Source organism: Puma concolor, chromosome D4 (genome assembly GCF_028749965.1).
Source record: "Puma concolor isolate L17-30 chromosome D4, mPumCon1.1.hap2, whole genome shotgun sequence".
Classification (NCBI taxonomy): Eukaryota; Metazoa; Chordata; class Mammalia; order Carnivora; family Felidae; genus Puma; species Puma concolor.
In genome coordinates, this window is record NC_141679.1 from 93,176,600 (window position 1) to 93,201,069 (window position 24,470).

The 24,470-nt window shown below is 64.4% G+C and overlaps 1 protein-coding gene across 2 annotated transcripts in view; it reads left to right on the plus strand.

The window, feature by feature from the left end:
- The window catches only part of COL5A1 (collagen type V alpha 1 chain), a 150,348-nt gene extending 137,081 nt beyond the window's left edge, over window positions 1–13,267 (plus strand). Inside the window, exons 63-66 of one of the 2 annotated variants that reach the window (XM_086684456.1) lie at window positions 117–229; window positions 2,674–2,742; window positions 5,914–6,147; window positions 10,918–13,267. In XM_086684456.1, coding sequence (XP_086540582.1) covers window positions 117–229; window positions 2,674–2,742; window positions 5,914–6,147; window positions 10,918–11,064 — 563 coding nt within the window. In that variant the 3' untranslated portion in view covers window positions 11,065–13,267. Of the gene's footprint in view, window positions 1–116; window positions 230–2,673; window positions 2,743–2,804; window positions 2,874–5,913; window positions 6,148–10,917 lie in introns of both variants that reach the window. The other variant, XM_086684457.1, reaches the window with a different exon arrangement.
- Window positions 13,268–24,470: the final 11,203 nt, after the last annotated feature.

The window sequence follows — 24,470 nt, forward strand, 5'->3', positions numbered from 1 at the left end:
CCTGGCGGCCTGTGGGCCGGGCCGTGGGTTTTGAACGGTTGAGCCGACAGGGTGCGGATGCTTCTGGAACCACGCAGGGAGCAGCTCACGAACCCACCTCCCCGTCTGCCGTCCAGGTGAATACTGGGTAGATCCTAACCAAGGCTGCTCCAGAGACTCCTTCAAAGTTTACTGCAATTTCACGGCCGGAGGGGCGACGTGCATCTTCCCCGACAAGAAGTCCGAGGGGGTAAGTGCCTGCCTCCCCGACTGCCTTCCTGTCACCGCACGGCCGGGCTGACGGCTCCGGCGGTTTCCAGGTGAAGGTTTCTCCCCCGGAAAGTAGACCAGAGCCACGGGACACGGTGGGCACAGCCTCGTGCCATGGCAGGGCTGAAGAGGGTAGCCCCCGGGCATTTTGCCCCCCTCCCCCGGGCTGGGATTTCAACCACTGGTCGCTCCAAGCCTTCCTCAGATGACCCCGCGGTTCTGACCCCAGGCCGACCTGAGGCCCTTGGGGGGGGACTTTGGGGGCAAGTACGAAGTCACCCGGACACGTCTCTTAGAGGCTGGCGTCTGCCTCAGTTCTTAGTAGGAGGCTCCTCCTGGGCACCTGCTCCTGTCTGTCCCGAGTACAGCACGTCTCTCTGAAGTCTGTTGGGTGCAGGGTGTCGGCGGGCGGGGTTCTGGTTCACAGAGACCGCATGGACCATCAACATCAGCCATCGCCTCCGTGCCGGGGGTTTGTGTGTGTGCACGGGTGTGTGGGGTGGACGTGGGCTCCTTTCCGCCTTGGTGCGGGACAGGTAAGGTGAGCGAGGTCTCTAGCTGAAAGATGGCACAGAGCCCTCTGCGTGGGGCCTGCGTGGGGCCTGCGCAGACCTCCACGGCGCCCCTCAGGCGGCCAGCTGTGCAGACAGTCGAGGCTCCGATGCAGGAGAGCCGGGCAGCCTGAGGCCTGCAGCTCCTTACTGGCCACAGCGCTGAGAAGCAGATCCTGTGGGAGAGAGCCGCGTCAGGACCCCCTTATCTCTAAATCTTGCTGAAACTGGGGGGCCCCCAGCACCCCTGGACAGAAGGCCCGGCTCACAGGGACAGGAGCTCCACCCTGACAGGCACGATTTGGGGACCCCTGTTTTGTTTTTTAAATTTTTTTAGTGTTTATTTTTGAGAGAGAGAGATGTGAGCGTGAGTGGGGGAAGGTCAGAGAGAGGGAGACACAGCATCGGAAGCAGGCTCCAGGCTCCGAGCCATCAGCACAGAGCCCGACGCGGGGCTCGAACTCACAAACCGTGAGATCGTGACCTGAGCCGCCCCTATCTTATACACACTCTCCCCAACCTGAAATTTGAAATCCCTTTATGCCCAGCGACAAACGCCCTGAGGTTCAAAAAGACAACGCAAGCCGCAGGACCCTCCCGTTTGGCAGAGGCCCAGGAGGAAATTCGGGTGGAAAAGACGCTGGTTCTCATCCTTTTTGTGGCTCTTTCCCCGCCAAGCGGCCTCGCTTCTGGAGAACCAGCAGATACCCCCGGGAGCCCGAGCTGGCGTTGTAGCTGGGCGGACAGCGGGCCGGGGGGGCTGAGCGACCCCCACTGCTCTGCCCTCTTCCTCGGACTGAGCCTCATGCAAATCGGGCGCCCGGCCCCTCCCCGTCAGGCAGCGGGAGGGCGGGGGTTTAAGGCAGAAGGAGTGCCCACCCGCACCTGCCATCTGCTTCCCAGAGGAGGCCGGGTGCCCGTTCAGAAATGCACAGGAGGGGGCACTGGGGTGCCTCTTCCTCCCCGAGGCCCCTTCCCCTCCCCGGTACGAGGCCAGCCCAGAGGGGAAGCCCGGGGGGGACAGGACAGGGAGTCAGGCTTCCTCTTCCCCTGCTGCGCACAGCAGACTGTGGGGCCTGGGTCCCGTGGCCCCGCCCGCTGGGCTCCCCGGCTCTGTGCCTGCAGCCAGCGGCTCCCCGTTCCGGCTCCCGGAGCCAGGGGCAGGTGTCCTCCCCGAGGAGGGGTCACACGCATGCATTCGTGCACTGAGTGTGCACTGGGTACGAGCCCGCTCTGTGCTGGGCCCCACCTTGGGAACAGCACCTCAGCCTTGCGCTGAGCACACGCCAGCTGGGGGCCCTCCTCTGCCACCAGGTCGGCTCCACGCTGCGTCTTCAGGGAGGCACCGCCCACCGCACGCACGCACGCACGCACACACACGTGCACCCCCACCACATGCATCAACCACCTGCACGGCTCACCCCCAGCCGGCCCAGCCCTGGCAGCGCCCCTGCCCACCCCGTCCCCAGGCAGAGCCGCGGATCACACGGCGGGGTGGCCGAGTGTGCTCCCCTTGGCCCGTCAGCAGATGCTGACCCTTACTGTCATGACTGCCTTCATCTCGGTCCCCGGGAATCCGTTCGGTCGTCCGCACCCTGACCCCGCGGCCCCACCCGGCACTTGGCAAGTGCCGGGCCCCGCGCCGGCGGCTGGATGTGCACAAACGGAGAGGATACCGAGGCCCCCACTCTCCCCTTGTCCCCGCCGTGGCCCCCGGGCTGTCCCCCGGGCGAGCGGAACCCCCTCGGCCACGTGGGGCGAGGCACAGGGGCGCGCCGCGGGCGGGAGGAGGTGTGTTTTGCAGGCAGGGCAGGCTCCTAGTAACCCTGTCACTCTGTTTCTCTCCCTCCCCACCTCCCCGCTCGATGTTTAGGCCAGGATCACTTCTTGGCCCAAAGAAAACCCGGGTTCCTGGTTCAGTGAATTCAAGCGCGGTAAACTGGTAAGGCGGCCTCCGACTCGCGCGCGGTTGTCCTTCAGACGCGTCCGTTTCGTATCTTACAGAGTAAAATGGCCCGCTGGCCCAAAGAGCAGCCTTCTACCTGGTATAGTCAGTACAAGCGAGGGTCCCTGGTAAGTGGCCGCCGGGGCGCTGCCTGCTCGCGGCACAGCCTGGCTCGCGGCTCTGCATGGCACTGCCGGCCGCCGTGCGCCGCCCCTGCTCGAGCCCCTCCAGCCAAGCTGCTCCGCGGCACGCGACAGCCAGACCCAGCCTGGGCGCCCGCCATCCCCGACGAGGGGTCGTTCGGCCTGGGGGCAGGCGGGCGGGTTTCCAGTCGGTCTAGGACAGGAGGTTGGTGCACGGGCCGCCCGGAGCCACAGCCGGGCGCCGCTAGGAGTCGGGACCAGAGACCCCAGGAGCCGGAGGGGTTTCTAGAGCGCCGCGTCCTAGCGGGCAGGTCAGACGAGGCGAGTCCTGGGCCGCTGACCAACTGAGTTCTCTTCAGGACACGGGCCCCTGCGGCTGCCGGGCCAGGGGCCGTCCTGATGGCCCACCCGGCCACGGGCGTCTTTGCGCATCCCGCACGACTAGGCTGGTCCCTGCTTTAACTCCCGGGGAGCCAGTCCCAGTGACCTTTCCCAGAGATGGAAGGGCACGGAATACCCTGAAGGAAGCCAGTGATGTTCTGTCACCGGCACGGAGACCGAGGGCCAGTCTGGGCTCCTTTACGTGCGGCCGGCGGCCAGCATGTTTCTCTGACCGTCCCAGGGCTTTGATCGGACCCCTTCCTGGAATACAGTGCACAGAGTCCGGTGCCCTCCTTCTAGCAGGCGAAGGGGCCGAGGGCCCAGGACGTGGGTGCGTAGCAGGTGTCCAACCTCGCTCCCAGCCTTCACGTCCTCGGACCTGGTTGTCCCCTCTCCACGCGCCCCCGGAGAGGGTCCTTCCCCTCCCGGGAGCCATGTCGTGGGAGCTCCGTGGCTCCCCGCCTGGCCGTCCGCCATCCGTGCCGGCGCCACGGCCCTGCCCGCAGGCGCAGAAGCCACGTCCCCCAAGGACTCACGGAGCGGTGGCTTCCCGCTGGCCTTGGCCCCGTCTCCGCCCTCGGGGCCCCTCGTCCTTACACCCTGCGGCACTCCGTAGCTAACAGTATCGCATGCTGCCCACGTCCTGGATTTCCAAGCCACTCTTTGCAGACACTCTGAAGGCTCGCGCTCGCCTCGCCACGTCTGCGGAGACCTCTTTAATCTCCCTGCGTGGACGGCGGGCCCCCCACCTGCTTCTCCACCTGCCCCTTCTCCTTCCTCCACCCCTGTTGCGCTCGCCTCAGAAGGAGCAGCCAGCTCACAGAAGGACCCGCCTCGTGGCCCCGCGCCCTCTCCCCTCTCTCAGAACACCGTCTCCCGCCACCCACCCCGGTAGCCGGCCTCCTGCCTCCGGCCCGTTTCACACACTTTAGACCGAGGCGGGACCCAGCGGAAGCACCTGCTTATTTGGGCTTTCCCGCTGAGGCACTGCCAGCTGCCCGTGACCGTCCTGGCGGACGTAGAGGCGGGGCCCTTCCTAAAGGAATGGCCTCTCTCTCTGGACGGGCTGCCCGGGACCCAGCCCGTGGAGATAACCCCGAGGAGCCCCTTTCCCACTGGGAGGTGGGGACTCGCGGCGGGATTCGGCCGTCCTGCGGCCCCGCTCAGCCCTGGGGGCTTCGGGTCCTTCTGTGTCCCGCGCTGCTCGCTGGCCTGTCCCTGTGCATGTCTGCTTCCTCCAGTCAGTCAAGCTTCCTCCCAGAAGGAGCACCTGATGGCCCGGACTGCCGGTTGGTATTCGGTCTTCCTCCTCAGGGTCCGACCGTGAGGTGTCCGGTCGCCGTGTGCAAAGCCGGAGCTGGCGGGAAGGGGCTGGATCGCCGGCCAGGCCCCCCGCCTCCGTGCTCACTGGTTATATGTGTGTGGATAGAAGCAAGTGGGCCTCATTCCCCTTCACGTGCTCAGCCGGCCCTTCCGGGGCCAGCCTCAGACCCCGATGCCTGGCTGGCGTGGGACGAGGCTCGTCTGGGGCGGGGTGGGGGTGTCAGGGCAACGCCCGCGTCCCCTGGCCGCGTCCTGCTGTTCAGAAAGCTGGAATCCGCTCGGGATGCGGAAACCGAGGCTCGCCTCCCGGGACGCCCCGTGCCTGCCCCGCCGAGCCCGGTAGCCCTGTTTGGGGTAACCAGCTGGTGACGCTGGAGAGAGTCCCTGAGAGCTGACACGTTGTCTTTCCCTGATGCCGTGCCCGGGGCTTGCTGTCAGAGAGAGGGGTCTTCTTGGGAGGCTCACGTCCCCAGTGTGCCCCGACTGCCCCCTCGAAGTGTGGGCAACACTGAGCCCCGCCCCAGGCCGCAGGAAGGCGTGCTCTGCTTTCCCCTGGATTCTGAGCCCCAGGAGAGGTGGAAATGGCCTTTCCCGAGTGCCATCCTGTGGCTCCCCTGTGCCTCCAGGAGGACGCCCGGTCGCCCTAGCCCTCGAGCACCCCGTGCCTCACTCCCCAATGGCCCAAGTTGCCCCTGAGGCCCCCTGCTCTCTCTGTCTGCAGTTCCCACGGCTCCGTGGCCAGGGTCTAGTACGTGATAGGTGCCCAGCAAAAGGTTCTCATTTATTACCACGATCTCGTGAGCGCCTTCCTTTGGCCGGTCCCCAGGCACAGTGACTGGACTAGGGGCCATGTCTCTGCCCTCAGGGTGCTCTCAGTCCGGGGCGGGCTGCGGCCACGCACCAGGAGCCTGTGACACGGGGTCCAGCGCTGGCATGGAGGGCCTTCCAGCCCAGTAGGGAAAAGAGACAGCGAGCTAGGCTAAGGTGGGGAAGGGCACCTGACCTGGGCAGGCTTCCTGGAGGAGGAGGAACATGAACTGAGCCCTGGAGGAGTAGGGACCCGCGAGGCCAGGAGGAGTGGGAGGGCTGTGTGGGTGTCTGGAAGAAATGAGGTGTGTCGAGCTCTGTTCCAGGGAGCCCCCCGGGAGCCGGTGCGCCCTGGCCTCGGGGGGCGGGGGGCCGGGAGTGTGGCACGTTTCCGGGGCGCTGCCCTCGGCGTGGCTCTCACTCTGGAGGAGACGGCACGTGGACAGAGGCGGGCCGTGCAGGAGGCCGTGTCCCCCCCGCTGCTGAGCGCCCTCCCTGTCTCCCCACCCCCCAGCTCTCCTACGTGGACGCCGAGGGCAACCCCGTGGGGGTGGTCCAGATGACCTTCCTGCGCCTCCTGAGTGCCTCCGCCAACCAGAACATCACCTACAACTGCTACCAGTCAGTTGCCTGGCAGGACGCGGCCACGGGCAGCTACGACAAGGCCATGCGCTTCCTGGGCTCCAACGACGAGGAGATGTCCTACGACAACAGCCCCTACATCCGCGCCCTGGTGGATGGCTGTGCTGTGAGTGTCACACGCGGCTGGCCCGGGGGGCGGGGTGTCACCCTCCAGGCCTCCGGCGTTCGTCCTTCGGTCCGCGCCAGGTCGGTCACCGGGCGCCTCCGGGGCCGGCCCTGCGCTGCGTGCAGGGGGCGGCGAGGGCGCCCGACCCGGGAGAGCTGGGCCCTGACACGGGAGGCCGGGGAGCCGGGTCCGTGGCCCCATCCACGTGTGACAAGGAGCCCCTGTCAGCGCGGCTGGGAATCAGAGGCTCTCTTCTTGGACGGGGCTTTCCTGGGAATGGCCGGGACCCAGGCTGGGTCTGCTCCCAAGTGCCGGGCTGTGCTCTGTGGGTGCAGGGTCAGGCCCGGGCCCCGCGCCGGCCGCCAGAAAGGGCCGCTCTGCCTGCAGGCTCGACGGGAGGCTTGCTCAGGCCGCACGGCCAGTCAGGGCTGGAGTTGCGCCTCGCTCTTTGGGCCCCGGGCCCCGCGACAGTTGCCTTTCTCTGCACGCCCGCCTGTGCCCCCCACCCCCCCAGAGCGAGGCCTGGGTGCCCAGGGGAGGGGCAGCCCTGGGCAGCCCACAGGTCTGAGCCGTGTCCTCGTGTCCCGGGAGACGTTTAAGGTGCAGCCGCGCACTGGGGGCCCGGTCCTGCTGAGATCCTCGGGCGTGCCCCTCCTGGGGCCTTTGAGAGGCTGGAGGCGGGGGCCGCCAGGAAGCGTTGCCTCTGAGTCTTGCTGTCCCCTCCCGGCCCCTGTTCTTCAGGGACCTGCCCGAGGTGCCCAGGCCGGCCCTCCGCGGGGCCTCCCTCCAGGCATGATGTCCTTCTCCGGAAGGCACCGTGCCAGTCACCTGGTGGCCATCCCCAGTGCCAGCCCCAGACAGGGCCCTTCCGGAAGATTTCTGGGTGGAGCAAACCATCTGTGATTTCCAATTCTTCCGGTGGTTCCGCCAGTTGCCCCCCCCGCCCACCCCACCTCTGCCGCCCGACCTGCGCTTTGAACGGAGCAGCGAGGGCATTTGTGAGAGCTGGTCACAGTGTGACCCGGGCCGGGGAGGGCGTCCCCCCGCACTGAGCTGCCACCAGGTGCGTGTGACAAGCCCGTGCTCTCGCCTCTGTGTCCGTCCCCGCAGCTGCACGCTCCCGCCCCATCCCGTCCCGGCGTGCCTGGGACCGGTCCGCTGAGGGTGGCCGGCGCCCTCTGGGCCAGGCCAGAGTGTCGCGGACGGCTCTGCGGTGCCACCTGGGCCCAGAGGGAAGGTGAGCGGGCAGAGGTGCCCGGTGTTCACCGAGAGCGGGACCCAGGCTCGGAGCTTGCCTCCGCCCCTGGCTGGTGCCCTGGGCGGGACTGCCCCCTCCGGCCCCCAGGGGGCCCTCTGGTCCTTTTCTCACCCACCCCCCGGGGCCACTGTGGGGATTACAGGGGAGGGAACCAGGGCCGAGTGTGAGGCCAGGACGCCCAGAGGGGTGGGCTCCCCCAGGCACTCTGCCCCTGCCCTCTGCGGCCCCGTGCCCTGGGATTTGTGCGGGTCAGTCCTGCGGTCTGACCGGGGAATGTGCGGGAGTCGTCCCTGCTTAAGAGCAGAGGAGTCCAGTCCCCTGGGGAGGGGTCCAGACGCATCGGTGGGGGGGCAGGAGGGGGCCTTAACCTCCTGGCATCTGTTCACGCTCCTGACACACGGGAGCTGCTGTGAGAAGGTCGTGAGGCAGCAGGTAAAATTATCCCTGCCTCCCCGCCTCCCGCGAGTAGAGACAGTAATAGCATCTGCTTCAGAGGGTGGCTCCAGGAGCACTTCTAATCTCGCCTAAAAAGCGCTCGGGATTGTGTTCAGCCCGCCGTGAGCCCCAGAAGAACCCTCAGTTCCCGTGACTGTTTTTGACAACAGAGGCCCGCTAGTTGAAGGCAGTAAAGGCAGAGACGTGAAGGGCAAAGAAGTGTCTCCTAGAGCAGGAAGTCCTTGGGGAAGGGGCTTGAATGTGGCTCGGAGCATTCTGGAGCATCCTGGCTTCCATGGCAGAGAGGGAAGCAGTCCGCTGGGGCCAGCACAGGCCATCTGGTGAGGAGAGCAGCCTGGTCCTCCAGAAGCGGAGGGGCCGTCCCTGCAGGGGCAGCGGGCGGGGGGTGGGGGGGGGATGCTGGAAAATGCACCTCGTCGGCCCAGGACCCTCAGCGGCTACAGTGCGGGCTGCCTGGCTCCCCGCTGCAGCTCAGACAGGCTCCAGAGAGCTTTCCGGAAAGATCCAGGTGCCCCCGCGTCTCTTTCTGTAGACGCTCCTTCCCCGACTCGTTGCGACAGCAAAGCCGGGAGCCGCCGGGAGTTCCCCGCGGTGCTGTGTAACCGGGAGCCCGCCTGCCTGGGTCTGCCTGCGTCTTGGCACAAGGTCGAGCTCCCGGCTCCTTAACCCCAGAGCCAAAGGCCTTCCTTGTCTGGCCGTGTCCTCTGGTGGCGTGGGTGTGCCGGCGGCATGTGGGCAGCCGGTCACCACTAGCCTCCACGCCCCAAACGCCACTGGGATGGCTCCCGCTTCTGGGTAAGAACCCCTGATTGGGGTCTTCCCTTTATCTTGCAGAAGCAAATTCTGAGGCCAGGAGGGGCCCAGTGACCTGCCCAAGGCCCGTAGGATGTGACAGAATGGAGTCTCCTTAATCCCCACCCCCTTCCCACCGTAGTCCGCGTCTGGCACAGCTGCACCTTGAATGCCTCCGTTGACAGGGAGCTTACTACCACACGAGGCAGCTCTCGGGCCGTGGTGGCAAGGTCTCAGCATTAGGAAGCTCTTGCAGGAATCGAGCTAAAATCTCCTTGTAGTTTCCACCGAGACCTGGGGCCAGATGAGTCTTTGGGCGTGTGGGTTTGGGGTGGGGGTGCCCTGTGCGTTGTCGGACGTTGGGCGGCGCCTCTGGCCTCAGCCCACCAGCTGCCGGGCCCCCACCTACTTGTCACAACCGAAAGTGGCTCCCGACATTGCCACTTGCCTCTTCTCCCCGCGAGGGCTGCCGCCGTACGGAAAGGGCGGAGATTTGAGGGGAGCCCCCATGGCTCCACCTTTTGCCCAGAGCTGGAAGGACCCGGCTCCTCCTCCACCACGGGGTCCGTGGAAGCCGGCACCGCTGGCCCGGAGCCCGGGCCCAAGACCCAGCGCCGTTGCAATCCCAGCCACGGTCCTGCCCCTTAGAAAACAGTGCGCACGTCGATCGGCTGCCCCGATCTGCCGGAGAGAGGAGATCGCGCCCCGTCCTCACGGTGGCCGTTTCTGAGCTCTGCGACGGTCCTCGGGCATCTCTGGCTGCCGCAGCAGGACCTGAGAGGGCGGGATGTCCAGACCGGACGCTGGGCCAGGAAGAGTGGCAGCTCCCCCCTCAGACGGGTTCAGTCTGGAAAGAAAAGATCCTATCTCCGTGGAGAGACGACGTCTCCAAGGAGAGAACCCTGCGGATGGAGAGAGTGGGCCACGCAGGCAGGCCAGAGCTGGAGTGTGGGCGGAGGGCGGGGCCGGTGGAACGTGGAGCTGGGGCACGGGGGGCTCCTGGTGAGCTGTGCTCAGCAAACCCCAGACCCCCAAAAAGTTCAGCACGATTTGCCAGGTCACGCCCCTCCCACGTAACCGTTCAGGGGGCCCTGCTGCCCCCCGCGCACTTCCTGGTGGAAGAGAGGCCAGCCTCGACCCTCGGCCCCTGGAGGCCAGCTGGACTCACGGGGCATCGAGGGACCAAAGACTGGGGTTCCCGCAGACGCTCTGTGGCCGTGTGGCCGGACTGAGGGGCCACTGAGTGGGCCCAGTCCTGTGCACACACACGGACCACCTGGCAGGGGGCCCGAGGAACCGTGCCGCATAAATCCCGTTGTTTGTGAAGCTCCGTGCACCCTCGGGGGCCATCGCCAGCCCGTAACGGTTATTTATGCCTCAGGAATAACGGGGTGGCGGGGCGGCTGCGGGCTCGCGGCCTGCTTAAACATGCCCTCCATAAGTGCTCCGACCATTGCAGCCATGGGGCCCCGTAAATCCAGGAGAGATCACCCTGTCAGCTCGGCAAACGCTGCCGTCCCTTGGGTGGGGAGGAGAGGCCGTTCGCCGGCCCTCCCGTGGCACTGCCCTGCCGGCGTGGAAAGGCACGGGCCACCCGTAGCCGAGGTGGCACGGGCCCCGTGGCAGCCCCACCTCCCAGCGGCCCAGCGAGGGCCAGGAGGCTGTTGAATCTGACTCCCTGGTGCTCAGGGGGGCCGACGGTGAGGGCGGAGGCCCAGAGACACAGAGCCTGGGTGGACGGCCGTGGGTGCCGGCCTGGCCGAGGGAGGTGACGGCGTAGAGCTCCCCGCTTCTTCTCGCACTTGTGGGTGTGGCCTCCTCTCACTTCTGGGGGTCATTGCCAAGGGCAGGGCCCGCGATCCGCTGTTCTGTCTTAGAATTCTGCGTTCTGAGCGTGGAGCCCAGATCGGCGTATTCCAGTAGAGCTGTGTTTTCTGTAGCTGGTCCTGGAGGGGCTGCCTTGGGGTGTCCCAGCTGGCCAGGGGCGGGGGGGCGTGGGTCCGTGACCGTGGCCAGGATTAAATGGCCGGTCGTGGGGCGGGGGGGGGGGGGGTGGCGGGGAGGCGGGGCGCTGCCTGCCCTGGTCCGGAACCTTCCTTCCCTCCGCCTGCCTGAAGACGTGGCAGAAACCGGGCCGTGTCCGCGGCCGCTCGTGCGCGTGCGTGGGAGCCCGGGAGCCGGGGCAGGTGTGGCAGGTGGGGCTCAAGCGTGAGAGGTGCCCCCGGCCCCCTCTTACTGACACACGCCTCTCTCGTGCCTCCCAGACGAAGAAAGGGTATCAGAAGACCGTGCTGGAGATCGACACCCCCAAGGTGGAGCAGGTGCCCATCGTGGACATCATGTTCAATGACTTCGGTGAAGCGTCGCAGAAATTCGGATTTGAAGTGGGGCCAGCTTGCTTCCTGGGCTAGGAGCCGCGAGCCCGACCCCCGAGAGCAACCTCGTGACCTCAGCGCGCCGTCTGCGGGCGTCCTGGACAGTGAAGGCCCCTCGTCCCTCCCCCGACCTCGTCTGCGCCCGGCTCCACGCCGAGCCGGACCCCAGACCCACAGAGCAAAGGAAGAGAGCTGAGTCCCCACCCCGGAGCCGAATCACATGACCTAGACGGCCCACCGCCACCGGCACCCCGCTGTCTCAGCGCCCTTCCGTCGCCACCATGCCACGGGGTCGGGAAGGGGGCCACACTTCTTGCCACGGAGCGGGGTTGGGGGCTGCACTATTCGGAGATCCCTTTTTTTGTTGTTTTTTTTAAATTCAACTTGAAGATGTGTATTTCCCCTTCAAAACGTGTTCTGAGGTGAGCCTTGTAAGGGTCATCCCCACCTTGCCAGAGCGTCTGTTCTCAACTACACGATCCATTTGCGGGCGAAATGTCGTTCCGCATGTGCCTTTCCAATGGATTCAAGGTGCTTCCGTTTTTGTGAGTTTTAAGTAAATATTTGTATTGTATTGTCATAAACGTGCAGTGTCCCTGACTTTCGATCACGCACGGAAACCCAGCTTCAGCCCCGCTGGAGAGTGGGGACAAGGGGTGGGCGGTCCAATCCCGGCGAGACCTGAGGAGCCCCCGTCCCCACCCTGGCCAGGAACGTGCAATAAAGTGGAATATTGCCCAGGGCGGGAGGTCGTGCTGCCGTTCGACCAGCAGGCGTCCGTGCCCCTCTTCAGACAATTTTTTCATGAGCTCTGGAGGTTTTTTTTCTTTTTTTTTAACGGAGAGGAAAAAAAGGAAAAAAGAGAGAGAACTCCACGCTTTGCCTTTCCTTCATGCACTTAGGTTAAAACGCAGGCATAAATTAATTTTAATTGCTTCCTTTCTCCATTCTCCTTCCCGCAGAGCCTGACGGGAGAGCGTCCGGGGCAGGGAACCCACACTTTCTGTAGATGGTCCTTACGTGATAATTGGTGCTCACTTTTAACTTGTCCTTTGTGGTGCTATCTGTTCCAAGGTCTCCTTGAAAGGCGACGCGGGGGTACCTGGCCGTGCCTCACCCTCCCGCCTTGCGTGGTCCCCGTCTTCGCCTCCACGGCGTGGGTCTCCGCCAAGGACGTTAAGGTAGACGCACGCCACCCTCCTGCCCGCTGGGCCCACGCGCTTCTGCGCCCCCAGGTCGCGGCGAGGCCCGTTTCCGGTATTCGGCTGTGGTTCTGTGATTTGAAAACACACACACACACACAAATAAAAGCTGCTTCCCGCACTGTCTGTGTCGTGACGATAGCAGGTTGTATCCGGTTGCCGAACGTTTGGTGCTAATTTCTGTGTCTGTGCTAAGAACTGAATTGAAGCTACGGGCGTGGCCCGGCGGGGTGGCCCGGGGGGCCCTCAGCGGACAGGGAGGAGGGCCGTGAGTTCTGCGGGTCTCTGCAGGGCTGCCTCAGGGCCTCCTTCCCACACGAGCGATTTGGATTCCCACCTGCAAGCATCCTGGGCGCAGGTCTCGGCCGCACTGGAGCTCGGGGCTGGCGGGGCTCTGTCCGGGCACCGTGCCTTCTGCCCACGAGCGAGGGCCGGGGGCTGCCTACTGTGGGCGGGGGACCCGATGGACCGGCGAGGATTGGCTGTCCCTTTACTGTGAAAAGCTGCCCTCGTGCCATGCCCTTTCTCTCCATGCTGGGGGAAGCGGGTGGGGCCCCCGGGCCCTGCTCGGCCCCCTCGGGGGGAGAGGTGACCGGTCCGGTGCTGTCCCTGCCCACCCCGCCCCGCCAGGGAGACCACAGCAGAGAGCCCTCCGGCCCCGGGCGAAACGAAATCACCCACTGGGATTTCCCGAACTCCCGCGGAAACAGAGTCTCGCTGTTGCCAAAGAAAAGCCTGGCTTCGAGGTCCGTTCGCGCCTGGGATGCCGGCCTGCGCCAATGACTCTCACGTTTGTCTCTTCCAAAGCAAAGCCATACGCGAGGACTGCCGAGCGGTGCCCTGCGGGGGTTGTCTAGGTCATGTGATTCCGTTTTGATTCCTCGCCCCTCCCGAGTCTGCTCTTAGTCTGTCCTCCCCATCTTCGTGGTCCCTTCAAAGCTGTCGTCATTTGTACTGAAGCCAAATGTGTCCCCTTCTCCCCCGACCACTTTGCTACGGTATATTGCAATAAAAATTACTTCTTATATTTGCAGAAATTCTCCTGGTGTGATTCTTATTTGTCCTTGTCGATATAACTGGTCACTTGTTGATGGAAAGGGAAAACACGATCATCGGAAGACCCACAGAAAAGGTTCTGGGACGTTGGGCCCTTTACAATACGATGTCAGATGACGCCTTAAAGCCCCACAGACACGATCCTAAGTTTAACTGTGACGTCCAAGGAAGGGTGTCCTACGATATTTTATTTTTATTTAAAAACAATTTTTTTAACGTTTATTTTTGAGACAGAGAGAGAGCATGAATGGGGGAGGGGCAGAGAGAGAGGGAGACACAGAATCTGAAGCAGGCTCCAGGCTCTGAGGTGTCAGCACAGAGCCCGACGCGGGGCTCGAACTCATGGACCGCAAGATCATGACCTGAGCCGAAGTCGGACGCTTAACCGACTGAGCCACCCAGGCGCCCCATCATAACGATATTTTAAACCTGTGCGATGAATGAGTCCCTGTAAGAATTTTTCAATAAATCAAGTTGGCTGTTTCCACCATAAACAGACGTGATTGGCTGTCTTCTTAAGGGCGACAGGGCCGTCCCCTGCACCGACCCCCTCCCGGTGGCCGCGGAGAGCGGAAGGAGGCCGTTGGCGGCCAAGGGGGCACTTCCCCCAGAAGACACAGCCGTGGGCCCGTCAAGGACGGAGCCGTTCCCTGGGGGCCGTCAGGATGTGGCCAGGCGCCAACCCGGGGGACGCTGTGGCCATGCCTGGGTGTCCGGGCTCATCCTGGGCCCTGACGCACGTCCCTGGGGCTCCCTCCCCACCCTGCTGCCCAGCTGCACCTCCGGACCCCACTTCTCGGCCCCTTGGAGCTGCTCGGGGCGTGGGGCTCGCCTGGCCACTGACCACGAGCTCCAGCTTCGACCCTGGCTCTCCCAGTCTGCAGCAGGGGCTCCCTCTTGTCACCGGCCTCCTTCTCGGGAGTGCCGCGTCCCCAGCGGACCTGGAGGGGGTCGGTCCCCAGCCCACCTGAGATGAATTTGCAACAGAGCCGGAGACACATGTTGGTTGCTTTAAGCCAGTGACGTCCGGGGTGGTTAGCTGCTGCACCAAAGCCTGGACTGGTGTTTCTCAAAGTGTGGTCCTTTGGCACAGAAGCAGATTCTCGGGCCCCGCTGCCGACCTGCTGAATCGGACTCCAGGCCTCAGGGGCCCTGCTGTGCCCCCCGGCTCAACGCCCCCTGGCCTCGGCCATCCTGAGCTCGACGGACTCGGCCCCTGAGAGCGGGGCACTCCTCTCGCAAAACCTCGGCGTCGCTGACGGCAGGCGTGCAGCCCGGACTGTCCTCCCAGGACGGGAGGCTCCTGTCTCCAGGGCGGAGCATTTGTCCAGGTCGTCGTCTTCTCCCTGTGGCCTTCGCAGGCAGGTTATTCCCGAGGGAAGAAGTCACAGGTGGAAGGGCGGTGGCCAGGCTGGTCGCCGGTGACCACGCTGGAGGGCGTCACGGGGAACAGATGAGGTCTGGAGAGGGCCGGCGGGGACCAGGACCCCCAGGGGCTGAGGATCAGCGCTAACACCGAGAAACACTGAGGGACACACCGGGCGCAGCTCAGCCGTCCCCCACGTGAGCAGCCGCGCTTTGCTCAGAACCTGGATGTGGATGGTGAAGGCTCCAGACACACGGCTCAGGCGATGACCACGCAGGGTGGGGCCCCCTCAGAGCCGGACGGGTCTGAGGGCCGCCACAGTGACTCGGGAGGCGGAGGGGACAGGCCGGGCGTGCGCACGCCGAGGGCACAGGTCGCCGGCTGAAATCCAACAGGCGGGAAGCTGGTTCATCCACTTGTTCGTGCATTCGTTCATTCGTTCAGGGAGTTCGTTGGCCGCGTGCCGTGTGCCAGGCTCTGGGGACCGCGGAAGAGTCCCGTCTGCACAGAGCTCTTGGCCCAGTGGCGACGGACGTGAGCAGACACAGGCACGAAGCCTGTCGAGAGGGATGAGTGCTCAGGAGAAGTAACACGCATATAAGGGATAAAAGTGTACTTTTTTAGAAGCATAAAGAAAGAGGCACAAAGTGAGAGAGAAAACGTGTGCCCGTGTGTGTGTTGTGTGCCGGATGTGGGACGCGGCAGGACCCGTGTTTGGCCGGCTCCGGGCCCCGTGTTAGGACGGAGCCAGCGTCGGTTGTCACCCAGGTGAGAGCTGGCCGTGCAGGGGACGCGCCGAGGATCGCAGTCTGGATATTTCCAGCGTGGAGTCCGCAGGGCTTGCCGAGAAGGGTGGGAAGCGAGCAGGCCGGGACCCCAGGGGGACGCCGGCTCTGGGATGAGACCCCCAGGACCACGTGCACGTGCAGGTGTGGGCACACCTGCACCCAGGGACACAGCTGTGGCCTGGCCAGAACGCAGTGAGGACAGCTGGCTCCGGGACCCAGGCCCAGATTCTGCCAACACCCAGCACTCAGAGCCCCTGTCCGCCCCTCCGTAAGACGCGAGACGCGTGAGGGTCACCGCCGCTCTGTGACCGGAGGTCCCTCAGAGCCTGAGACGGGCTGGCTGTGTCTTTGCATGGAGAAGGGGCCGAGGGGACAGGAGGTCGACTTCACAAATCGCTTTGGGCCCTGGGGGAGGGGACCGCTCGCGGTCATGAAAGGAAATGGCCCCGTCCCGGAGCAGGAAAGCCAGGGAGGGTCTCTGGTTCCTCCTCCACGGAGAAGGGGTGCCTGCTAAGCCCCTGAGCGGGGAGCACGCTCGTAAGGCAGCCATCGCCGTGTGCGGGGACAACGTGGGTCCTTCCGGTGACGCCCACTGACGTCTGCTCACCGGCGGCTCCCTAAGCCGCCTGTCCGTTGAAACCACCTGCACAACTTCCTGGAGATCCAAGACCTAGACCTTCTAGGATATGCGCTGCCGAAGGGAGCACACGCCTAGACTTCCAACCCGAAGGCCACCGGGGGCGGGGGAGGGGAGCAGCTAGAGCCCGGCAGCCTTGTGATTGGCAGGGGCTCGGGACCCCTGCAGATACAGCCGTGTCCGTCCCCCCCACACGGACTCCTGCAGGTGGGGCCCCCCTCCCGTCCTGACCCCCACCCAGCCCTCCCCGCCTCCACCCCCGGGGCCCCCCTCACCGCGCAAAGCGGGCTGAGCCAACACCCGCGACGAACTCCCGCGCTGAAAACTGACCAGCGGGATCCAGGAACTCACTCTGCATGAGGTCAGAGGTGTGTGTGCGTAAAGTGACGCGCAGCTCACATACGCGGACGAAACAGCGCACGTGGATGTCGCCCAAGATTTAGATACCTCTAACCCAGCACCATCTGTCTGGAGCCTTCCAAAGTAGTCACCCGGTCTGGTCTAAAAATCTCACAAACGAACTTTATCACGCGGTCGGTTTCAACAGAAGAGAGGAGAACAACAGTCCAAGGGATTTCCCCCCAAGAGGGTGACAAGGACTGTAGCTGACAGGGGCCCTCCCCTCACCGGCCACGCACTGGGAGCACACGCGAGTCGGCGTCCTATACCCACCAGCCTATCCCGTCGCTGGGGTCTGTTTCTGTGCCTGAGCAGGAAAACACCACTTTCCGGTAATCTCCCAGGGGTAAACCCTTCAACGAGTGCCATGCGCACAAAGCATCCCGCTTCCCACCCCCGACCCCCCAAACCGACACGTTTTATCACGTGGGTTTGGGAGAAGTCCGCTTCCCCGGGCGTGTGTTGGGAACCGACATGTTCCCCGGTGCAGGGATCTTCTCAGCTTCATTTTAAACCTAAGCAGCCACTTTGTACATTCGTATTATTTCTCACTACGGAAGAAACCACCCCGAACTAAGAGACTCGACACAGCACGTGTGCGTCAGCTCACATTCTTGCGGTCAGGCGTCTGGACGCAGCTCACGCGGGCCCTCACTTCGGGGCCTCCCCAAAATGGCAGGCGCGGTGCCGGCCTCGGCCAAGGTCTCATCCAGAGACCTGACCGCGGAGTGATCCGCTGAGCTCAAACACATCGTTGGCAAGATCTCTTGAGTACCGTTGGGCTGAGGGCCTCCGGTCCTCGCTGGCTGTTGGCCGGAGGCCTCTTGGGGCCACACTGTGTATTTGTCTGTCTGCTTCTTTGTTGGCTGCCTTCCCAAGAGTGTACGGACCTGTCCGCTCTGTCACCACGGTGTCACAGGGCACAGAGCAGCCCTGGCACTTAGTAGGTGCTCACTAAACATCCCTCTTCTGTCTTGCTTGTGAGGCCAACGCAAGGGGGAGCCAAGTCCCGGTGCACCGGCCCAGGAAACGCTCGGCGGGGACCAACAGTGACAGGCTTCTGGAAAGTTCTGGAGCAGGGGGAGCCCAAGGCAAGGAAGCCATGACAGGACTTCCGTCTTTGATCCCCGTGCCTCAATGGGTCGTTGGCCTGCCATTGAGGGGTCTTTCCACTCTGGCTGGGAGCCTCCCGAGGGCGGGTGGGGATGTCGGATTCCTGCCCATGTGCTGTCACAGGTGAGGGTTGGGCCGGAATGAGTGGAGCCCTGAGCCTGGAGCCCGAGCCCAGGTTTCTAAGCGTCTCACAGCCAGGAGCCAGAGGGCAGGGGCGGGAGGCTCGGGACCGAGGGAGGAGGCAGAGGGAGGCAGAGGGCGGTGACGAGAGCATTCCAGGGACAACGGGGAGCCGGGTTCTAATCCTGACCCACCAGTGACAACCTGTGTGGGCCCCCCCCCAGGCAGCCCCTTTCCTTCTCTGTGCCTCAGTTTCCCCATCCACAACCAGAGATGCCCTCAAAGTCGTAGTAGCACCCCTGGGCCTGAGCCTTGTGATACGGACTCATTTCCTGATTTCCTCCTCCCTCTGTGGTGCCTCTCGGCTAGGTTTCGTCTGGTTTCTTGCACAGGAAGGACCTCTCAGTGTGTTCCTGTCTTTCAAATAAATTCAGATGAGTCTGGTGAGTCTGTTACAATGGTGACTTCCAAAGCCCAGTGATTCCTTAGGCTTTTAAGCTTGATTTATAAACCTTACTCCGTAGGTAACAGGCACGTTTTGATAACTCTCGTTAAGGGGCCTGTGAATAATTCTTGTTACATTTGCTGACTTAGGACGTTTAAAGCATCATGACTGTCTTACGATGGGGGTCGCGACTCCAGTGACACGCTGGGACAGGGGCTATCGGGCGGGTGGGGTTGGGACTTCTGGCTCTGTCTCAGAGATGCCCCTCCCCGGGGCACGTGACAAGTGGCCGGGGCAACTGGGTGGGATCCTCCTCCCCCCTCCCCCTCCCCCGCTTCCCCAAGCCCGAAGACACTGCTTGGTGGTCCAGAGCCTGTCCTCCGTGCAGGGCCAGCTAGACCGGCTCTTGGTGACATCCCTGGCCGGGCCGCCCACCCCGCTTCCCACCGTGTGCAAATGATTGGTTGTGCGAACCTCGCCGACCTGGGGCGGCCTCGGATCATTGTCCCACCGAGCTGGGGAATGAGAGAGGGCGGCCAGGGCTTTCCCTCACGACACAAACAGGCAGGCTGCCCTTCCCCCAGGGCCGTGGGGTCTTCTCTGGGAAGAGTGTCCCAGCCAAGGGCAAATGAGGGCCCTTACGCAGGATGCTCATTAACTAGGCTGTGAGGCCCAGGGCCTGTGAGGCTGGCGCCACAGGCCTTGGGAGGAAGCGGTCGCTGACGTGAGAATCAGACCCGGAGGTTAAGGCGGGCAGCCGCGGCCCCAGAGAGCCAGGGAGCGCCTTGAGCGGCACAGACGGGAGCCACGGAGCGGGGCGGAGCCGCCGTGGCCGCGGGACCTGCCGTCCCGGCCATCGTCGCCCTCCTGTGCGCTGTGGCCTGGACGGCCGACACCCGTCCGGGTGAGTCAGACTCCAGCTGCGCGGGCCCGACGTCGGCCTCCGCTCGCCGGCCACGGGCTGCGTCCCAGCCCTCGCTAAGCACGTTTTCAGCCTCGTTTTCCAGACGAGGAGGCTGCCGGGCACAGAAATAGATGCAGCTGGACCGGAGGGAACAGGAGCTTCTCTGGAGCCCGACCGGCTGGGCCCAAGCCCCGGGAGGCTTCCCCTCCGGGCCTCGGGGTCCCCGTGTGGGGGCGACCGTCGGGTCCCACACGGGCGCTGCGTGTGAAGGCAGAGCGGGGAGGGCCGCCCAGGTCGGATTCTTGCCGCTGGCACTGGCCCTGGGGGACTCGGAGGCTCTGGGGACAGCTGAGCCCCACTGGGTCGCTGAGGTGGCAGGGAAAGGGAGGGGCCATCACAGGCTCCCGATCACCTTTCCCCGGCCAGCGGCTGTCCCCAGCGGTTGCACGCCCCGATCCCGACCCGTGGGAGGTTCTGGATGAGGCACTCTCTCACCGGGCGGGAACTTCCAGAAGCTGCTGCCTTCACTAGCCGAGCCCGGGAGAGAAGGACGGGAACGGTTTCCCCTGCGTGACCCTGGAGAAAGGTCTGGAACAAGTGAGGCCGGAGGCACATGTGGCTCTTGACTAGAATATCACGGGACGCTTAATTTGCCCCCAATTTCTTATAAATATCTATTGTCATTATTTTTTGAAAGTCCCCAGCGTTTATGAAGCTCATTCTCAACACCGTGGGTGCTACTCAGGTTTTAAACGTTTGCGTCGTCTAATGTATCCTCCCCCGAGGACAGAAGCCCAGAGGGGTTGATGTCATGCCCGAGGACACACAGCACTGAGGAGCTGGGCTCCCCCTGGTCTGGAGGGCTCCCAGGCCATCTCCTCGCACCTGACCAGCACCCATGGCCGGGGGGGTGGGGGGGGCAGAGAGGCAGGAAGCCCCAGTTCCAGGCTGACCCTCCAGTGGTCCCCGGCGGCCTGCCCAGGCCCGAGGTCACCTCACGGGCAGAAGCCTGGCATCGGGTGGCCTGGCAGTGGGATCAGGTGCGGAGCCCAGCCGGGCACTTTGCGTTTCTCTGCAGGGGTGAAGTGGCGGGTCTGGAGGGCTCCGACAGGCTGCCCGGGGACGCAGGGCCCGAGGGAGAGGCAGGGGTCGATGGAGAGAGAGGTACGTGCCCCCGGATCGGGCGGGGTCACCGAGCCCCGCCTCCTCCTGTCAGACCCTGGGGTGGGCACGTCCCCTGCTCGTCTCTAGCCGGAGCCCGGGGGCCGGGGCCCTGCTCAGAAGCAGCGTCAGACGCCGACCCGAAGGCCCGTCGGGCCCTGCGGTTCCCCTACGAGGGATCTGGTCTCCGGAGTGTTTCAGGAACTCACATTTGGGGTACGGTTGACCCCGGAGCGCACGCCTTGGACTGCGCACGCCTGCTAATACGTGGACTTTCGCTGGATGCGGTCCGGTGCTGTGAAAGCATTTTCTCTTCTCTTCCTTTCTCTTCCTCTCTTTCTCTTCTCGTGCTGCCTGTGCGGTGAGAGCACGGTGAGTGTGCCCAGAAGGGGCAACGATGAGTCGGTCCCCCGTTCACGGGACCATTAAGGCTCCTCCGGTCTACACTGGACCTCCAGCAGCGGCATTTGGGGAGGGGGGTCGAGGCTTCCACACGAGCTTTCTCCTGCACCTGAGGGGTCGGCGCCCACCCACCTGACTGTCCAAAGACCAAGTGTCTTTTTACGGAATATCTGCTTCCTGGTCCTCGACCCAAGGCCGGCTTTCGAGGCCACGGGAAGACAGAGGTCCGGCCCTCACGTAGCTCCCTGATCTCACCCGAAAATTGAGGCCACCACGTTCTTCTATGTTTCCCTCAGATGAGGAAACGGAGGCACGCGGGGGCCAGCATCCTCCCTGAGTCTCACACCAGGAAGGGGGAGAGCGGGGCCTCGGTCGCCCTGGGGGGACTGGGGACAAGCCGTGGTGTGGGCGGACCTGCCGTGTGCGGGCGCCTCTCCCCAGAGCGGGGGCCTCCTGGCGTGGGGCCCGAGCCAGCATAGAAGGCAGATGTGTGCCAACAGCCCGTCGAGGGGGCTATCGGCGGGGGGGGGGGGGCGCCCCAAGCCCGGGGTGATTAGGTGCACGCTGAGGGGCACTTGGGGACCCTGCTCCGGACATGGAATCAGATCCTACATGGAGGGGCTCTTGATGACCCCGCCCTCGACGGCATCCGGGGGCTGGGGCTCAGCCGAACCTCCTCGCCCTGTGGGGACACACTGCAAGAGAGGCCGGCCGTGCCCCGGGGGACCGGTGTGTCAGGATCTCGGAGGAGGTGTCCATGTTCCGGGCCCCTCGCTAGACAGCAGGGCTCTGGAGCGTGGCCCAGGCCTGGGTGCACCACGCAGAGGTCAGCGGAGGCAGGAATCAGCAGCAGCCCCGGGCCCGGGCCCCAGGGGGTGGTCTGGTCCCATCCTGTGGCTGCTCCATGACACCAGGCAGCGATTCTGAGGACAACAGGGGCCGGTGGACCTTCCTACTTGGGGCAAAGATCTCCAGTGGAATTTTGCGGCCGTCCTTTGTCCATGATACATGTGTGTTTGGAATTTGCAGGAACTCCCGGTTCCCCTGGAGCCCCTGGGAAGGCAGGACTACCCGGGCCCAAAGGTAACAACGTGATGAAGAGTGAAGGCCCCTGGGCGGGACCTGGGTGTCTGTCCATAGAGAAATGAGAGAGGTACACAGACAGGAAGATAGGGGGACAGGGAGACAGAAGGACAGGGGGACAGGGGATGGGGAGACAGGGAGACAGGGGATAGGGAGACAGGGAACAGGAGACAGGGAGATAGGGGACAAAGGGACAGGGGATGGGGAGACAGGGCATAGGGAGACAGGGAGACAGGAGACAGGAGACAGGGGATGGGGAGACAGGGAGACAGGGGACGGCACACAGGGTAACAGGGAGACAGTGGACAGGGGGACAGGGAGACAGGGAGGTTATAGGACAGGACACAGGGAAACAGGGAGACAGGGAGACAGGAGACGGGGACAGGGGACAGGGAGACAGGGGACGGGGGACAGGGGACGGGGAGATGGGGACAGGGGACAGGGAGACAGGGAGGTTATAGGACAGGACACAGGGAAACAGGGAGACAGGGAGACAGGAGACAGGGGACAGGGGACAGGGAGACAGGGGACAGGGGACGGGGAGATGGGGACAGGGGACAGGGAGACAGGGAGGTTATAGGACAGGACACAGGGAAACAGGGAGACAGGGAGACAGGAGACAGGAGACAGGGGACAGGGGACAGGGAGACAGGGGACAGGGGACAGGGAACGGGGAGATGGGGACAGGGGACAGGGAGACAGGGAGGTTATAGGACAGGACACAGGGAAACAGGGGACAGGGAGATAAGGAAACAAGGGGACAGGGAGATGGGAGACAGGACACAGGACACAGGGAACAGGGAGACGGGGGACGGGGGACAGGGGATGGGGAGATGGGGACAGGGGACAGGGAGACAGGGAGGTTATAGGACAGGACACAGGGAAACAGGGAGACAGGGAGACAGGAGACAGGAGACAGGGGACAGGGGACAGAGAGACAGGGGACAGGGGACAGGGGACGGGGAGATGGGGACAGGGGACAGGGAGACAGGGAGGTTATAGGACAGGACACAGGGAAACGGGACAGGGAGACAGGAGACGGGGACAGGGGACAGGGAGACAGGGGACGGGGGACAGGGGACGGGGAGATGGGGACAGGGGGACAGGGAGACAGGGAGGTTATAGGACAGGACACAGGGAAACAGGGAGACAGGGAGACAGGAGACAGGGGACAGAGAGACAGGGGACAGGGGACAGGGGACGGGGAGATGGGGACAGGGGACAGGGAGACAGGGAGGTTATAGGACAGGACACAGGGAAACAGGGGACAGGGAGATAAGGGAACAAGGGGACAGGGAGATGGGAGACAGGACACAGGACACAGGGAACAGGGAGACGGGGGACGGGGGACAGGGGATGGGGAGATGGGGACAGGGGACAGGGAGACAGGGAGGTTATAGGACAGGACACAGGGAAACAGGGAGACAGGGAGACAGGAGACAGGAGACAGGGGACAGAGAGACAGGGGACAGGGGACGGGGAGATGGGGACAGGGGACAGGGAGACAGGGAGGTTATAGGACAGGACACAGGGAAACGGGACAGGGAGACAGGAGACGGGGACAGGGGACAGGGAGACAGGGGACGGGGGACAGGGGATGGGGAGATGGGGACAGGGGACAGGGAGACAGGGAGGTTATAGGACAGGACACAGGGAAACGGGACAGGGAGACAGGAGATGGGGACAGGGGACAGGGAGACAGGGGACGGGGGACAGGGGATGGGGAGATGGGGACAGGGGACAGGGAGACAGGGAGGTTATAGGACAGGACACAGGGAAACAGGGAGACAGGGAGACAGGAGACAGGAGACAGGGGACAGGGGACAGAGAGACAGGGGACAGGGGACAGGGGACGGGGAGATGGGGACAGGGGACAGGGAGACAGGGAGGTTATAGGACAGGACACAGGGAAACGGGACAGGGAGATAAGGGAACAAGGGGACAGGGAGACAGGACACAGGACACAGGGAACAGGGAGACAGCGGACAGGGGGACAGGGGGACAAGGGAGCAGGATCCCATGCCTAGGCCCAGGATCCAAGTCCCAGGGCCCACCCTCCTCTCGAGCAGGCGATTCCGTTACGCCCCAGCAAGCACGCCTTCTCCACCGGAGACCGGGACAGCGATTCAGGTGTACCGGGGGCTTGGTGGTGTCATAAGTGTCACCTGTCAAACCTCGATGGCCAGCACCTCGGGGGCGCCACAGACGCGAGGTCTACAGGGTGTCGGAGCGAAGGAGCGTCTGGCCTGGCGTGGCCCCCCCCACACGGCGGCAGGGGGGACGGCTGGTCTGGGGCCCGCAGGCAAGGGAGCGCGGGCTCAGGGTCCCCGCCCTGCTCCCCCGGGGGGCCCTCTGTGCTTCGTGCCCCTCCGGGACGCCGACGCCTCGTCTCCCCGCTGGCTCTCGCCGACCACGCGTCTTCTTAATACGCACACTTGCTTCCTCGCTCAGCACACGCGGGTGTCGCCGTGGCCTGCGTTGCCCCGACCGCTGGTCACGCCCGCCCCTGTTCACCTGCCTCACCGCCGCTTAGCGCGGAGGGGACCTGCTCGGGGGTGAGCCAGTGCAGGACTGCGGCCCCAGCCCTGAACGGGGTGGAGGGGTGGGGGGGGGCGGGTAGAGAAGAGGAGGACGGGCCTCTCCTGGACCGAGCCCTCCGCAGCGAGGACGGCGCCCCCGCGTGCAGCCGTAAACCCGGAGCTGAGGACCTCGCCGGGCCTCGACCTCCCACCCTAGAGATGGGGTCCTCCTGGGACTGATCTTCCT